The sequence below is a fragment of the Schistocerca cancellata genome, chromosome 8 (assembly GCF_023864275.1).
Source record: "Schistocerca cancellata isolate TAMUIC-IGC-003103 chromosome 8, iqSchCanc2.1, whole genome shotgun sequence".
In the NCBI taxonomy this organism is placed as follows: Eukaryota; Metazoa; Arthropoda; class Insecta; order Orthoptera; family Acrididae; genus Schistocerca; species Schistocerca cancellata.
In genome coordinates, this window is record NC_064633.1 from 397,228,299 (window position 1) to 397,246,203 (window position 17,905).

Genomic DNA, 17,905 nt, shown 5'->3' on the forward strand with positions numbered 1-17,905 from the left:
TCTGTGAAAAGAACATTAGCCCGCTATTCGACCGCCCAGGCAGCATGTTGACGATTCCACTCTAGACGGTCCATTTTGTGAAGCTGCGTCAGAGGTACACATACTGCAGGTTTCCGACATTAACAGCCACTCTGACGGAGCCTTCTGTACACTAAGGCAGTACCGTCGTGCCCTTACAGCCAAGTAACGGTCCTCTCTTTCTGACGTGGTCGGCCCTTCTCTGGTATTTGGGAAACAGTTTCGGTCTCTATAAACTGTCGCACATCCGAGAAACAACAGAACGATTCACATTCAGCCATAGGGCCACATCAGTTTGCGACTTCCTGATTCCACTCTTGCAATGGTCCTCCACTGCAGAGAGTCTGTATGTTTATTCTCTGTGCCATATTGCACCATCTGTGACTGTATACTTAGCGATTATGGGTGTAGTACTACCCGGAAAACACTAATCCGTTTGATAGGTGCCCTGACTTCGTCGCTGGCGTGGTTGTCCGTTGTCTGGAATACCACCACCTTCCGTGCAGAACACGATCGTACGGACATCTGTTGACAGTTCGTAAGATTATATCGTGAATTACATACAGGACAGGAAAATAGCTGTTCGTTGTTTTAATTGTGGACACTAGTGTAGTTATGTTGGAACCCCCAACACACGCGGCTATAATAGAATATCTTCTTTATTGCAGCACTGATTCCGCTGCGCGCTGTAATCGGCTTCCTCGGTTTCCTGGGGATTGTCCTCCAGTACATACTCAAAGTGACTTTATCGGTGGCGATTAATGGCATGGTCGTGCACTCTACAAATACGGAAGTTGCAGATCAGACGTGTCCTACGCCAGACAACGCAAACGCCAACTCCTCCGGTACTGCTCAGGTATGTATCACCTAAGGAAATTGGATGTGTTATAGCATAAACTATCTATGTAGATGTTCCTCACACAACTGGTATTAAATGATCAAATTATGAATGAAAAAACATATGTTAGTGGTATAATATTCCACAACATTTATTATTTTACAGTCCGGTTTCCTACTGTTACGTCATCGTCAGGTTCAAAGATAAATATGTCTTGTGAAATTTTTATGAGATCAAAGACTACAGATTAGTGCATCTCCAGAATATGTCAGTTGGTTTCTAAAGATGACAATTGTTAAAGTTTGATTTAGGGCTAAGCAGAGATGAATGACTTCAATGAAAGTGCGATGTAAAATTATTTAGCGAATGGTATGTGTTCATCAGAGACGAAGGTACTGTCAAGAGTGCCACAGGCTACTGTGATACGACCGCTATCATTTTCTACATATATCTTGAGGCCAGGGTGGTCAGCAATCTGTGATAATCTGCCGATGATATTGTGGTTTGCGGGAAGGTGTCGAAGTTGAGTGGTTGTAGCGGGATATAAGATAACTTAGGCAGAATTTCTGGTATATGTGATAAACAGCAGCTATTTCGAAATATAGAAAAATGGTATCAAATGCAGATGAGTAGAATAAACAAAATAGTAATGTTAGGGTAGAGCTTGACACAGTCACGTCGTATAAATATCTGGGCCTAACGTTGCAACGAGATACGAAATAGAACGAGCATGTGGAGACTGTGGTAGAGAAAACGAATGGGCGACATCGCTTTATTCGGAGAATTCCATGAAAGTGTGTTCATCTGTAAAGGCTAGTATGACCTGTTCTTGAGTACTGCTCGAGTGTTTGGGATCCGTACCGGCTCGGCTTAAAGGAAGACATCGAAGCTGTTCAGAGGCGGCCTACTAGATTTGTTACCGGTAGGTAGAAAAACAAGCGAGTGATACGGGCATGCTTTGGGAGCTCAAATTGAGATCCCTGGAGGGAAAACGACGTTCTCTTTGAGGAACACTATTGAGAAAATTAAGAGAACTGACGTCTGAAGCTGACTGCAGAACGACTCTACTGCCGCCAACGTACATTTGGCTTAAGGACCACGAAAATAAGATACAAGGAATTAGGGCTAATACGGAAGCACACAGACAGTGGTTTTCCCCTCCATCTATATGCAAACGTAACAAGAAGGGAAATGACTAGTAGTGATACAGGGTATCTTCCGCGACGCACCATACGGTGGCTTGCGCAGTATGTATGCAGATGTAGACGCAGAAATAAAATGGGTGACACGTTGAATAATGAACTGTACTACAAATTAAATTTAACGTTACAAAATAAACTTTGCTGACATGTTCTAAGGGAATGACTGAACAAGATAATCTTGTTCTTAACAGGTCAAACAGGTCCAATATTACGGAGCGGTAAAATATTACAAGTGAGAGTAAACAGATAGCCGGTTTGGGTGGCCGAGTGGTTCTAGGCGCTACAGTCGAAACCGTGCGACCGCTACGGTCGCAGGTTCGAATCGTGCCTCGGGCATGGATGTGTGTGATGTCCTTAGGTTAGTTAGGTTTAAGTAGTTCTAAGTTCTACGGGACTCATGACCTTAGAAGTTTAGTCTCACAGTGCTCAAAGCTATTTGAACCAGTAAGCAGATAAGTGAAACAACTGTAAAATTTTAACAGGGCAGGTGTAATTACAGTACCTGAAATAGAGGAATAATAGAGCACATGAATGGGTGGGGTAATTTACAGAGTGGTTTGCAGCTAGAGCTGACCAATGAAGGAACTGTGTCTAATCACTCAATACTAAGCTTGAGCAAGTGAACATACGTTTATTTCAAGTTAATTCGTATTCTTCCGTTTGTGGATGCTACGTATGACATCATCATGCATCTTGCATCTTATGCAGGAGGTCTGCAAAAATAGAGTCACCTTCTCCAACTCCTATGGTGTGGGCATTGCCCTGAAAGACTGGTCTATATATAATTTACCCCAGTAAAAAGCGATTTAGTGTATTCCACTCTTTTCCAAAGCTAAACTGCTGTCTTTACTATTGGGCAAAGCGTACCCAATAGTGATGAGCACATAAAAAAAATGTCGTGTGACTAGGGCCTCCCGTCGGGTAGGCCGTTTGTCGGGTGCAAGTCTTGCGCGTCGATGGGGATGAAATAATGATGATTAGGACAACACAACACCCAGTCCCCGAGCGGAGAAAATCTCCGCCCCAGCCGGGAATCGAACCCGGGCCCTCAGGATGGACCCTGGGTTTAAACTTTCTGGCCATGTTCAGCGAGAATATTCCTAAATATGGAACCGTGCACCATTTATTAAGGCCTTGTAGTGATGCCGGTCTGGCAGGGCAGCAACCATCCGCTTGAAAGAACACGACAGAAGTTGGGAAGAAAATCAGACCTTACTTTTGCAGACCACCTGGTTAAAGAAGGCCAAAGTTACAATGTGTAGTACAAAGTCTTACATAATGCCCACTAAGGGAGGAAGATGAACTATCTTGAAATAATGGAAATTAATAAACATTTATTCACTTGCCCCAACTTACATGGGACCACCAGACGTGTTTTGATGGGCCCTAGGTATGTTGAAGAGGGACGTGTCCTGACTAGGCGGCTAGCGGCTTTTCATGCGACGACACCTATTTTCGAGGAAATCTATGTTGAAGTTTTATTCGCTGCCTGTAACGTTAGTCATTTTGTGACTAAGCAAGCGTACCTCAGTGGTTAAGGGTCATGCGTACCACGCTGGCGGTTGGGGCTCAAATCCTGCCTATGCACTTTCTTTTCTACACTCCTGGAAATTGAAATAAGAACACCGTGAATTCATTGTCCCAGGAAGGGGAAACTTTATTGACAGATTCCTGGGGTCAGATACATCACATGATCACACTGACAGAACCACAGGCACATAGACACAGGCAACAGAGCATGCACAATGTCGGCACTAGTACAGTGTATATCCACCTTTCGCAGCAATGCAGGCTGCTATTCTCCCATGGAGACGATCGTAGAGATGCTGGATGTAGTCCTGTGGAACGGCTTGCCATGCCATTTCCACCTGGCGCCTCAGTTGGACCAGCGTTCGTGCTGGACGTGCAGACCGCGTGAGACGACGCTTCATCCAGTCCCAAACATGCTCAATGGGGGACAGATCCGGAGATCTTGCTGGCCAGGGTAGTTGACTTACACCTTCTAGAGCACGTTGGGTGGCACGGGATACATGCGGACGTGCATTGTCCTGTTGGAACAGCAAGTTCCCTTGCCGGTCTAGGAATGGTAGAACGATGGGTTCGATGACGGTTTGGATGTACCGTGCACTATTCAGTGTCCCCTCGACGATCACCAGTGGTGTACGGCCAGTGTAGGAGATCGCTCCCCACACCATGATGCCGGGTGTTGGCCCTGTGTGCCTCGGTCGTATGCAGTCCTGATTGTGGCGCTCACCTGCACGGCGCCAAACACGCATACGACCATCATTGGCACCAAGGCAGAAGCGACTCTCATCGCTGAAGACGACACGTCTCCATTCGTCCCTCCATTCACGCCTGTCGAGACACCACTGGAGGCGGGCTGCACGATGTTGGGGCGTGAGCGGAAGACGGCCTAACGGTGTGCGGGACCGTAGCCCAGCTTCATGGAGACGGTTGCGAATGGTCCTCGCCTATACCCCAGGAGCAACAGTGTCCCTAATATGCTGGGAAGTGGCGGTGCGGTCCCCTACGGCACTGCGTAGGATCCTACGGTCTTGGCGTGCATCCGTGCGTCGCTGCGGTCCGGTACCAGGTCGACGGGCACGTGCACCTTCCGCCGACCTCTGGCGACAACATCGATGTACTGTGGAGACCTCACTCCCCACGTGTTGAGCAATTTGGCGGTACTTCCACCCGGCCTCCCGCATGCCCACTATACGCCCTCGCTCAAAGTCCGTCAACTGCACATACGGTTCACGTCCACGCTGTCGCGGCATGCTACCAGTGTTAAAGACTGCGATGGAGCTCCGTATGCCACGGCAAACTGGCTGACACTGACGGCGGCGGTGCACAAATGCTGCGCTGCTAGCGCCATTCGACGGCCAACACCGCGGTTCCTGGTGTGTCCGCTGTGCCGTGCGTGTGATCATTGCTTGTACAGCCCTCTCGCAGTGTCCGGAGCAAGTATGGTGGGTCTGACACACCGGTGTCAATGTGTTCTTTTTTCCATTTCCAGGAGTGTATTTCATCGTACAGAATATCCTTAAACAGTACATGTCAAGCAAAATAATTCAAAAGTAGTAGTTTCTCAGCTATAATTTCACTAATAAATCAATACTTACAGTTAACTATCTTCAAATGCGTATTCCGTATTTTACAGAATAGATTACATAATCGCCTTAATCGCATCGCTTACATCGCTTACTGTGTTAGAACAGAATTCCGGATGGTATTTGTCGTAGAACGGCCTTGCCGCAGTGGATACACCGGTTCCCGTGAGATCACCGAAGTTGAGCGCTGTCGGCCGTGGCCGGCACTTGGCCGCCATATGCTGTTGCCATTTTTCGGGGTGCACTCAGCCTTGTGATGCCAATTGAGGAGCTACTCGACCGAATAGTAGCGGCTTCGGCCAAGAATACCATCATAACGGCCGGGAGTGCGGTGTGCTGACCCCACGCCCCTCCTCTCCGCGTCCACCACTGCGGATGACACGGCGGTCGGATGGTCCCGATGGGCCACTTGTGGCCTGTAGACGGACTGTTTTTTTTTTGTTTTTTTTTTTTTAGAAGCAACCGGAGCTCCAATTCGTAGAGCATCATGCACACTTAATGAAAACACAGTTCGCTTCAATTCAAACAGATTGTCCTTTTTTTGATCAACTTCGATGCGAACGACTCGTATTTGGTCAGACCTGTGAAAACAGGGCACTAATTTGATGCAAAATTAAAGAACGTGTTTTTATGAACTCTTCCCTCGAAACGATTTCTCTAATAGGCTTTTGCAAGTCAGGAGCATTTTGAATTGTTTTCGAGGAAATTTTAAACTACTTGTAAATGTAAAAGTAACAGGGTTGGCAAACCTGTAGCACTAGCGTGATAACCGTGAACCTTAGCTGCTGCGTTACGCTCGCTCGGTCGAAACACGCCTAAGGCGTACGCATGAAACTTAAACATAGTTTTTTTTCGGAAATTAGGGGCCGGCGCTAGGAAAGCAGCTAGCCATGTACTCGAGTACAGATTACGACAAAATTTCTTATCTAGCATATGCAGAACTTCGATGCACGTCCTGCAACTATAGCATTGTTTCTGAATAAAATTCCAACACCAGTTGCACTTTTCTTTTTATTTTAACATCCAAGACAGATTTTGGCCCCGAAAGCTATTATCCAGTTATATACATTAGTCGTGCTGAGAGAACCCATGTATTTCGTACTTTACCTACGCCTCTTCAGCAATTAAATTCGCTCCGTCCGAATATAAACTTCACAATGGAAGTGGAAAAAGATTCTACTTTACATTTTCTTGATATTTTGGTACGAAGGAAACAATATGGAACCTCGGGATACAGCGTCCACCGCAAGCCAACGCTATAGATCTATATTTGCAAGCCGCAAGCTGCCATCATCCTGCACAATACGGTAGTGCATTACTTACGTTAGTTCGTAGAGCGCGTGGTATTTGTCCTGTCCTTTTGACGGCAGTGTTCTGACAAAACTGTTATTCTGAGAGATAGGTACGTAATGCATTCAGGCCCAAGCGCGTTGAATCTATGGAGCAGAAAGGAGGTATGAAGAAACCCACCACTTTGGCCTTTTTGCCGTATTTTGGTGCCATGTCGTCAAGAATCGGGAGAGTCCTCGGAAGATATGACATTAAGTGTGTTTTTCGATCATCTGCAAAACTGAGGAACCTGTTGGGTTCTGTTAAGGATGATCTTCGCCTCACAAAACGTGGTGGGTACAAGATTCGTTGTCAGTACGGGGAGGCATATACAGGGTGTTACAAAAAGGTACGGCCAAACATTCAGGAAACATTCCTCACACACAAAGAAAGAAAATATGTTATGTGGACATGTGTCCGGAAACGCTGACTTTCCATGTTAGAGCTCATTTTATTACTTCTCTTCAAATCACATTAATCATGGAATGGAAACACACAACAACAGAACGTACCAGCGTGACTTCAAACACTTTGTTACAGGAAATGTTCAAAATGTCGTCCGTTAGCGAGGATACATGCATCCACCCTCCGTCGCATGGAATCCCTGATGCGCTGATGCAGCCCTGGAGAATGGCGTATTGTATCACAACCGTCCACAATACGAGCACGAAGAGTCTCTACTTTTGCTACTGGGATTGCGTAGACGAGAGCTTTCAAATGCCCCCATAAATGAAAGTAGAATGGGTTGACGTCAGGAGAGCGTGGAGGCCATGGAATTGGTTCGCCTCTACCAATCCATCGGTCACCGAATCTGTTGTTGAGAAGCGTACGAACACTTCGACTGAAATGTGCAGGAGCTCCATCCTGCATGAACCACATGTTGTGTCGTACTTGTAAAGGCACATGTTCTAGCAGCACCGGTAGAATATCCCGTATGAAATCACGATAACGTGCTCCATTGAGCGTAGGTGGAAGAACATGTGGCCCAATCAAGACATCACAAACAATGCCTGCCCAAATGTTCACAGAAAATCTGTGTTGATGACGTGATTGCACAATTGCGTGCGGATTCTCGTCAGACCACACATTTGATTGTGAAAATTTACAATTTGATCACGTTGGAATGAAGCCTCATCCGTAAAGAGAACATTTGCACTGAAATGAGGATTGACACATTGTTGGATGAACCATTCGTAGAAGTGTACACGTGGAGACCAATCAGCTGCTGATAGTGCCTGCACACGCTGTACATGGGACGGAAACAACTGGTTCTCCCGTAGCACTCTCCATACGGTGACGTGGTCAACGTTACCTTGTACAGCAGCAGTCGCGAATCATAGGCTGGAATATTCCGTGCTAAGACGCCGATCAATTACTTCGAACGTATTCCTGTCGGGACACCTTCGTTCTGGAAATCTGTCTTGATACAAACGTACCGCGCCACGGCTATTGCCCCGTGCTAATCCATACATCAAATGGGCATCTGCCAACTCCGCATTTGTAAACATTGCACTGACTGCAAAACCACGTTCGTGATGAACACTAACCTGTTGATGCTACGTACTGATGTGCTTGATGCTAGTACTGTAGAGCAATGAGTCGCAGGTCAACACAAGCACCGAAGTCAACATTACCTTCCTTCAATTGGGCCAACTGGCAGTGAATCGAGGAAGTACAGTACATACAGATGAAACTAAAATGAGCTCTAACATGGAAATTAAGCGTTTCCGGACACATGTCCACATAACATCTTTTCTTTATTTGTGTGTGAGGAATGTTTCCTGAAAGTTTGGCCGTACCTTTTTGTTACACCCTGTATTGGCCAGAGATGTCGCATGGTACAAGAACGCTGCGATGAATGTCAGCGTCATACAAGCCTGCGCCAACCGGAAAAGTCTGCAATTGCAGAACACTGTCTGAATACAGGACATCGCATGATTTATGAAAAGACGAAAGTTTTATTCCCGGTACCATCCTTCTGGGATTGCGTCATTAAGGAAGCAATGCATATCCGTACAGCTGATAATCTCATCAACAAGGATACGGGATTTCAACTGAGCACAGCCAGGAGCCCTGCATTGGGTGCTGTTAAATCAAAACGAGAACATCAAGATTGTTTCAGTAACATATCCGTCATGACATGAGTGACGTCTGGCCGCACTGTTAATAAACATAGCGTACAGCGCACACGCGGAAGGCCCGCACTAAGATTTTCGGCAGGGGGTAGTCTGAGTATGGCGCCATCTATCAGCAAATCATTGCACATGCGTGATTTCCAGAGCCTGCGCATTTTTCGCCAGAGTGTTCTACATACAGGGCGTCGACGTGCTGATATCGTAATCGTATCAACCCATAAGCAAGGTTCAACCACTTAAAGATGTCGGGTAGTTGCTCCGACGAAATATTGTGGAATTTCCAAACCCGTGAAGACTATTTACAACATATCCGGGAATGCTTGAAGAGTCACAACTATTACATTAGGTTAAAGGAAGGTTCCTTGGTTTCAAGTACGTAATTATCACCAGTTGCAGCAGCCATCACTTATACATGGTTCCATTGTCTTAGATTTTTCTAATAGCCCTTAAGGGCATAAATTGACAGTCCTTTGCACTGTTCCGCAGTGGGAGTTATTGATACGACTTTGGCGAGACAGTATGTGGAACTGTGCAACAGACCGTCAATTTGTTCATTTAATGACTAATATGAAAATGTATAATGCTGATGTGTAAGTGACAGATGCCGCAACTGATAATACGAGTAATTACGTACTTGAGTGTCAACGAACTGTCCCTTAACCTTTCCTGTATTGACGATGATTCATAGATCGAACTAGTCGATAAATAGATACACATTGCAGCAGCTTTTGTTGGTTCAATGATACGTTTTGCTAACTAATAGAAATTATTGTAGCTATTTGAAAAGGGAAACGTAACCCAGAGAGTATCGTCTCAGTTTATTTTCTTGAAAAAGCAGCAACAATTACGTTTTATGTTTTGCATATGTTGCTTGATCACTTGCGATAAAGTACACCACTAGTAGCCGAGTCTAGAATTCAGGTTTTTTCCTGTTCCAGGAAGGCGAATTTGACTGGGACGACGAGATGCAGGGGTACATCCTGTCGTCGTATTACTATGGGTACGCAGCGACCAACATACTTGGTGGCTACGCAGCGGCACGGTTCAGCGCTCGCTGGGTGTACGGAATGGGACTCCTCACCGCAGGGGTGTTTACGGCTCTCGGACCTCTTTGCGCCTACGCTGGAGCCATTTTGTTCATGTTTTCACGCATTATCGTCGGGTTAGCATCGGTAAGTATACGTAGATCATTTTTATGTAACACGCAGCGTTTGTTATCTTGACTGTTAGCTATCCATCACTTCGATGTAGACGGGACGTTAAACTCTCTTCTCTGGCTGCTAATTGCAAGTACACTACCGAATACCATATTCAGTACTTTACAGATAGCTATCAATATATTGGCTGGAAGATTTGTTGATGCTCTGTTGAAAAGGTCGAGGAGAGAAATGCCATGCCTTAAAATACTCTCGTTTCGATGTTTCATAATTCAGCCTTCATTCCTCTTCTTACCACTCAACCAAAAAAGCAATGCCGTAACGATTGCATAGCTTTTAACAAAATGCTCTGTTATAACTACTATCAGCTGCTGTTTTGTCATACGTTGAATATGTGTGTTTTTTCTGTATACTGTCGCTTTCGTGATGACGTTATCTTCAGCCGGAGCCAAATCTGGCGCTAAGCGATAATGAGAGTGCAGCCAGAAACTGATACAATTTTAACTTCGTAAGAGACCACGTGTTACAACGTAACAGAATATAATCGTTAAAACGACTTTCACGTCTCGATGTATCATTCGAATCACCACACAACGGCCTTTCTGAAAATCACCGTATACATCTCATGTGTTTGCAAGTGTTGCTTACCGAATAACATCCCACCCTCCAATCAACTTCGAGAAACTGCGAGAAACTTCAGGCCGCATTGGAAGCGTCTGTATCTTCCAGATCGGTCATATTATATTTACCGTATATATTTTATTGGGTTCGAAACGTGCCTGTTCCCTCTCCGACAGCAAAAAGAACTGCAGCGGCGGAGCAGTAGGAAGCTATGGTGAAACTGGTGTGCGGCAAGGGCGTATGCATGGTGGTTGGGGGGAGGGGGGAGGCACAAAAACAGAAAAAAAAGAAAGAGGGACTGTTTAAGAATTAATCGGGAGCGGTGAGTTACCCGTCCTGCTGCGGGCGAGGCGCACCTCTTCACACAGCCCAAAGATTGTAAACGCACGTTCTTGTCACAGTGTCATTTCGTCCACGTGGTACCCTAAGGAAATTACTACCGAAGAGGCTTCTTATGGGTTATGTATAGGGTGATCAAATCATTTTCCAAAAAGAAAAAGAAACGGAGCACAACCAGCCGGGCGCTCCAATGGGCCTCCCACCCCAAATGTACAGAGGTTATTTTTTATTTTTTTATTTTAAATATTAATGTTCTATTAATACATTTTGTTAACACGACGTAAGCCTATGTATCGTAACTAAAAAGGATAAAAACAAATTTACTGTGATTTATTTCTGCAGTATCTGTTTAATTATTGATATTTATAACAAAAAATTATTATTATTTTCCAAAATATTGTAGCTATAGAATTTTTAATAAAATAAAATTAATATACCATAGTTGACTGACCTTGAAGAAAAGCGTATTCTTCACTTTTTCCAGACTTCTTGATGTGTCTTTTCTTAGAGACGTAGCGGTAAAATTCTACATAGCCGATTTTGTAGCTTTAAAAATCTGTAGGAGTGCTTCCAAAGACTTCATCTTCATTTTATTCGTTTCATTAGTCAACTGGATATTTATCAACGAAAATATTCTTTCTACATCGGCGTTATGGTCTTGTATTTCAGACAAATACCTTGCAATTATTGGCATCTCAGTTAGGTTAGGTTAGGTTAGGTTAGGTTAGGTTAGGTTAGCTGAAGATGGTCACAGAGCTTTTTAAAAATTCACCCACCACTGAGTTTGTGTAGATTTTGCTCGACGAAATTTGCCAATATTCTGAATTGATCAAAAAGAATGAAGTCATCGATTTAAATTTTTTACCTTGACATAAGAAACTGTCTCTTCAACATGTTTCCGTTTTGGCGCTCTCTTCAATAACATCCAATCAAACATCGACAGTAGTGGTGAATAAGAGGTGCTCCAGCTGCTCAGATATTCATTACAAGTAGCACAAAAATTGCCAACTTTTTCTTAAAAGTCTCCTCTTTTGATAACAGACTAAAAGAAATTCAATGGTGCTCTTTTCTCTTAGTAATAGTTTCATGAGTATTTTTCAGAACATCAGTTCTATTACACTTTTCGTGCTCCCACTTAATTTTCTTTATTTCACGCTGCGAAGTGCTCAGCTGGGTGTGACTGAAACGTAAGTAGACTTCATTTTTTGTCTTGAGTCAGGAAAATATCTTTTAAGGTTTCAAACAGCCAGATGACTCGCTCTGCTGCTGGAAACAGCGTTAACCATCGTGTTTTCGAGTGGCACATTACATTAATACATTCATTCCCTACATAATCGCAAAAATCTTTAAGCCACATTGTTCTAACTGCGTATATAGAAAAGTAAGAGAAATGCCTACACAATTATATAAGTAGCAATCAAATGCAATCCGAACGTCCACCACACTGGGACTATATATATATATTTTCAAACGTAACCACCACTCGCATTAAGACATTTATCACACTGTGAAATCAGACGATCAACTCCTGTTTCGTAGAATTTGGTTGGCTGCTGCATGTCGCAGTGTTTGCCAAACAGTCGCTGAAGCGTAGCTTCCGTCCAGTTTGCAGTGTGGGGGCGGGCGTCATCGTACAACAGGACCATTCCGACAGCCCAGGAGCAAACGGCAAAACCAACAGTGGAAACGTACCACTTCTTCCCCGCAAAAACATTCAAAGCTGTTCACATAGATTCCAGTAAGATCAAGATGACATTCTTCTTCGACTACAGGGGCCCTCTGTTCGCCGAGGTCCTCGAGCGCGGAAACGCAATCACTGTGCAGCGCTGTGAAGACATTTGGCAGAATCTGCGACGTGCCGTAGAGTCAAAATGTGATTACTGTCTCTGCAGCTTTGTATCTGTCAGGGACCTCAAGCATATTAGGACCAAATATAAAAAATTGAGACTTACGACCTAAGATGTTGAGTCCCATAGTGCTCAGAGCCGTAAAAAATGAACTGTTTAGTAGCAAAAATATTATAACCAGCCTATCACAGTCTTGAAAAACAGGAAAGGACAATTTTTAATGTTTCATTGCTAGTGGTTTCTAACCAGTTGCAGAGATTAATTTGCTGCTTTTGTTGGGAATTTGGCTGGACATAATGATGCCTCTATCTTTCAGGAGGACAAAAAGACTTGATATAATTCAGATTCCATCCGGAACAACCAATGTGGCTCTCAATACAGAATTTTTTTGAGTGTGTAAAATATTTTTAAAGAAACTATCGGAAAATGTAATTTCTGATAGCTCCATGTGATTTGAGGATTATCAGGAGAACAGTACTCTTAATTCTCACTAGTTTGCGTATTATCAGCTTCCATTGGCACTTTTTGGGAATCGCTTTAATTATGCTCGGTATGCAGCACAATAAGCAAGGCAAAGGACAGGACAATTTCTTACTCCACAGCAATTATGTCTAAATAAAGTTAATAGTTACTGTGACTATCTGAAAGCATTAATCTTTCTTTCATCACTTATGACTGGTTTAAGTAAAATATTTGTTTCCCTCATTCAAATGACACTTTGCTCTATTGCGACGACTGTGGTGAATAAATTAGAAATAGTTTCATTTTTACTTAACTATAGATGATTCAGAAGTTATTATAAGAGCTGTCTACAGGAATTGCTATAAAATGATTTATGTGCAAGAAACTTTTTTTTTTCAGTAATACAAGTTACGTTTGATGGAAATTATCTGTAACATAACATCAAATACCGCCTTGATTTATTTTCCTCTGCTTGTGACCTTTGCAAGAATTACATACGCAACAATCTGTTTGTCAATACGAAATGCCTATTACTCGAAAAAATTAATGATACGTGACTTTTTGTATAGTTTAGGTGCTACAAATTCGCTTGTGTCACTCCGGATATTAGCACTATGCGGTGCTACGTTCTCTTCCCACGGCCAATCGCGCTCTAGGCAGGAAAGGCTGTACAAACCGCCGTTATAAGCGGTCCTTCTTACAACAAAAACAAGTCACTACAACAATTTTTTAAAAAATATTTGCAATGTGTCTTCGCACCTAAAATTTAAAGGCTGTATTTCTTTTGTTGCATTCTGCCTGACAAAAATTTCAGGGTGGGTTTCGACACATCAGACTGCACCATACCCTTGTCGAACCTACTACAGGTTTTGTACGAAACAACTCTTGACGAAGGTTGCAATATCTACCGATTGGGACTACGGTGCCAAGTCTCTTTAAATGTTTATAGACTGTATTTCCTGTAATAAACTATCGTACACTCAACAGCTAGTAAACTAATTGATCTAAAGCACTTACTCACACACGTAACATAGTCAAAAGAGAAACAAACAAGCACCATATTAGGGAGGAAGGAAGAAAGAAAGAAAGAAGATGTTTTGAGGATTTTATTGCGATGTAGCACTTAAACTGCATATTAATAACTTGAGTATTCAGTATTAACCTTCCACAATTATTTATTTAATAATTCTTTACTAACAAGCTTTTGGCTGCTTAGGTCCTCATCAGATATCTTAACACTAAACAGATAGTCCACATAACTTAAGTGAAATTTCATAGCTGTACAAAGATTGCTGTACAAAGATATGTGACATTTTATGACTATATCAATACAAAACGCAAGCGTAATGTAATACCTAAAGAGACTCTGAATAAATAAATCTTATATTACAGTTTATTTAGATACTAAAACTATATGAATATAAAATTTATTTTGCGCTTTATATCGATATAGTCATAAAATGTCACATATCTGTGTACAACAATCTTTTGTACAGCTATGAATTTTCACTGAAGTTGTGTGGACTGTCTGCTGGGTATTAAATTATATGACGATGGCTTAAGAAGCCGAAGGCTGCTTCATAACGAACTATTAAATAAATAATAGTGGAATATTAATACTGTTTATTCAAGTTATTAGTGTAACTATGTTCCTCCAAGACGTTACGAAATATTCCATAAATATTAAACTACATGTATTTTTCGAAATACATTCAGTATTTACTCACATGTCACATCCAAAACAATAACAGTGTTGAAACATCTCCAAAGAATACTGTACAACAGGACGGAGTCCATATCTCAAGATTTGCAAAAATCAGTTATTATTTATTGATTACAAATACACACATCGATGTCAAAGTCTGTAATCATCGTCGTCATTCAAAATAAAACCCTTTCTCCACCGTTCAAAGTCACTTCATATGCGATTGTGTATATTTCACTTAGCAACATCAAATTAACTATTGTTTTAGCTTACAGCGCCAACACTGTGTATTCGATTGTTTCTGTCGAGATGATCTGCTCTCAGCCAACATTCGTAACGATCTCTGTCAAACAAGGAATGGTTATCCATTCAAGTAACCTTTTCCTCACCTGTGGCATCAGACAAGCCAATTTTCTTAGAAAACGTAATTAAAATATTTTACTAGCATCAACTTTGACGAACACTAACACCTACCCGGATCAACTATAATGAGAATTTTAGTACATATATTTATTACCCAAAAAGTATTTATTTGGGTGCACGTTTTGTGTGTCTTCCTCTTCAGAGATATGATGAGCCGATCCCTCTGGGCCCAAAAGCCATCCCTCTACTCAGACTGCACCTTGCTTTTCGTTACATGAGAAATGCATCAATATGTCAACCTTCTAGAAGGTCCAGGAAGTCGCATTGGGCCCTTCACGTGATGCAGCTTCCACTGATTCTAGAGGTCCAGCCGCTTGCTCGGCCGTTTCTCTTCTCACCTTTTGGAAGAATGTTTTATGATAGTATACAATCAAAGTTATACACAGATTGCAGCAGTTAATTGGAAATTTTCCACTGTGTATTTTCCAGCCTAATAAACAGTAATTGATTCTTTAGTTTAATTACTTCATTATGTGATGTTATATTTGATAATGAGCATAGGCAGGAAAATGAAACATCACTGACACATCTCAACCGAAAAGAGTTGACATGAGACTGGTAGTGCTCGAAACATTAACATATTCGTCCAATAAAATTACCCGAATTAAAGCTTAATGGTATGTCATCATAGTCCATACTGGACAATAGCATTTTATGTGGGGATTAAGGATGAGGAATCAGATTTGTTCTAGAAAGTGTATTTTAAAAGTAATCGAGGTTTCGATATTGATATTTGAAGTAACTCATATTAAGTAAAATACCGCCTTGTGTAAGAACTATCTATCAATAGATTGACATCATGTTTCTGTCAAAAAATTTCAGTTACTTCACTAGCCAAGATAATACAGTATTTACAATTAAGTGGTGCGGTGCTTTCATGGTGGATTCTAAAAAACATATGCCAACTTAGATCCTCAGTTCAAGTCTCTGCCACAAGTCAGCGCTGCCAAAAAATCCATGATGGCGTGAATTTTGAAATTGTTATGGCGAACTGAATGTTAAAACAAATTTATCTGAACATCTAAAACAGCGGTGGTGGGAAATCCAAAATGGAAGTTGGTAATGGTGATAAATTTAAGAAAATGTAAGATCGTGGTGATGGCCGGAAGTTTAAAAATCCAGGATAGCAGAAATGGTCCAGTTGTGCCTTGTACACTCTTCCTGGTGCCCACTTACCCTCCTCTTCCAGCGTCAACCTCAGCGAAATATTAATGTAAGGGAGTTAATCATTTGAAATGCATAAAAACGGCGCCAAGTTTGAAGATAGGCAGAAGTGAAAGTCCAGAAGTACCACCATGTTCAAAGGCATTTGCACACAATAACGCTATGTTCAAAGATATTTGCCTCTGAATTGCATGCTCTCTCTCTCTCTCTCTCTCTCTCTCTCTCTCTCTCTGTCTCACTCTCACTCTCACTCTCTCTCTCTCTCTCTCTATCACACACACACACACACACACACACACACACACACACACACACACACAAAGTCTCCTCACCATTTCTATGATTTATACGCCACAGTAATTTCCTGTCTCTCTTTACTTCCATCCTTCCCTAGTCATTAAACAACAACTGACATCTATGACCAGGGAACATCACGAATTATTTCCACATCTTCCCCCATAATCATCAGTCTAATATACTATACATGAAACGAAAAAACCACCAAACAAAAACACAGTAAATATAAATTTTATCATAAAAAATTTTCATACAGTAAATCACAGTGTACTTTCACTTGTTGGCACACACAGCGTAAAAATACGAATTTAATCGTCATCTTGTACATTTCTTAAATATCATATACTGTAAACAATAGGTTATTACAATTTTAGAAATATGTGAGATATCTCCATTAGGCAAGCAAGTTCTGATCGCTGTATCTGCATTAATAAAATCGAAATGGCATTGAATTGCATTTTGGAGGCAAAGTGTGTACAGAATTTATAATATATTCGGCATGTAAATATCAGCCAGTTTGTTGCACTGAAACAGAAACAGCTCAGTACAACAGATATATTCATAACTGTTATGTACTTAAAAATCAGCAAGGTATTCAGAATATGTAAAGCACCCCCTCTTAAGCAAATGTGCTACCTTCACATTTACTTCTGAAAATCATTCAGATCACAACCAAAATCAAAGACTTTGTATAAGAGAACTAAACACTGTTGTGAATTAAACAAGGTGCTATAACAATCTCAGAGATATAATGTTAATATTTCTTATAGTCTCACTGCATGGTACTTTGAGAACATAAACTGAAATTTTTATACACACAGTTTTTCTTCTATGCTCATACGAAAGGAAAGTCACATATGACTATTTTCGAAATCACGTATGTACACATTGTTCTATCTTCCATAAGAAATTATGCACTTGGAGCCACTGTTGAGAGAGTCAAGTTCAACAACACAGTTGCTTGAGAATATTGGTGGCAGGTATATTTTGCAGACTCTCAGTTGAATCGCCACCACCTGGTGTTGCGACATACCATGCTCAATATTAGATGACCCTGCCCCTTCGCCAATAGTCTTTCACTGCATATTGCTCTTTCCCTAATGCCCACGTACTTCAAGTTCTGTAAAATGCAAGCAGAGTAAGCCATGTAATCTCTTAAGACTTTCCCAGCGATTTGTTATCATCTCGTTGAGATCAGGTGTTCTGCACGTGGAGCAGCAGAGAAGCACGCCACATGATCGCGGACCGAATACAGAAC

The 17,905-nt window shown here is 42.0% G+C and overlaps 1 protein-coding gene across 1 annotated transcript in view; it reads left to right on the forward strand.

The window, feature by feature from the left end:
- LOC126095593 (sialin-like) overlaps nucleotides 1-17,905 on the forward strand; it is a 172,306-nt gene that overhangs the window by 109,958 nt on the left and 44,443 nt on the right. Inside the window, exon 2 of the mRNA XM_049910366.1 lies at nucleotides 9,571-9,804. Within this exon, the coding sequence (XP_049766323.1) occupies nucleotides 9,571-9,804 (234 nt within the window). The remainder of the gene's footprint in view (nucleotides 1-9,570; nucleotides 9,805-17,905) is intronic.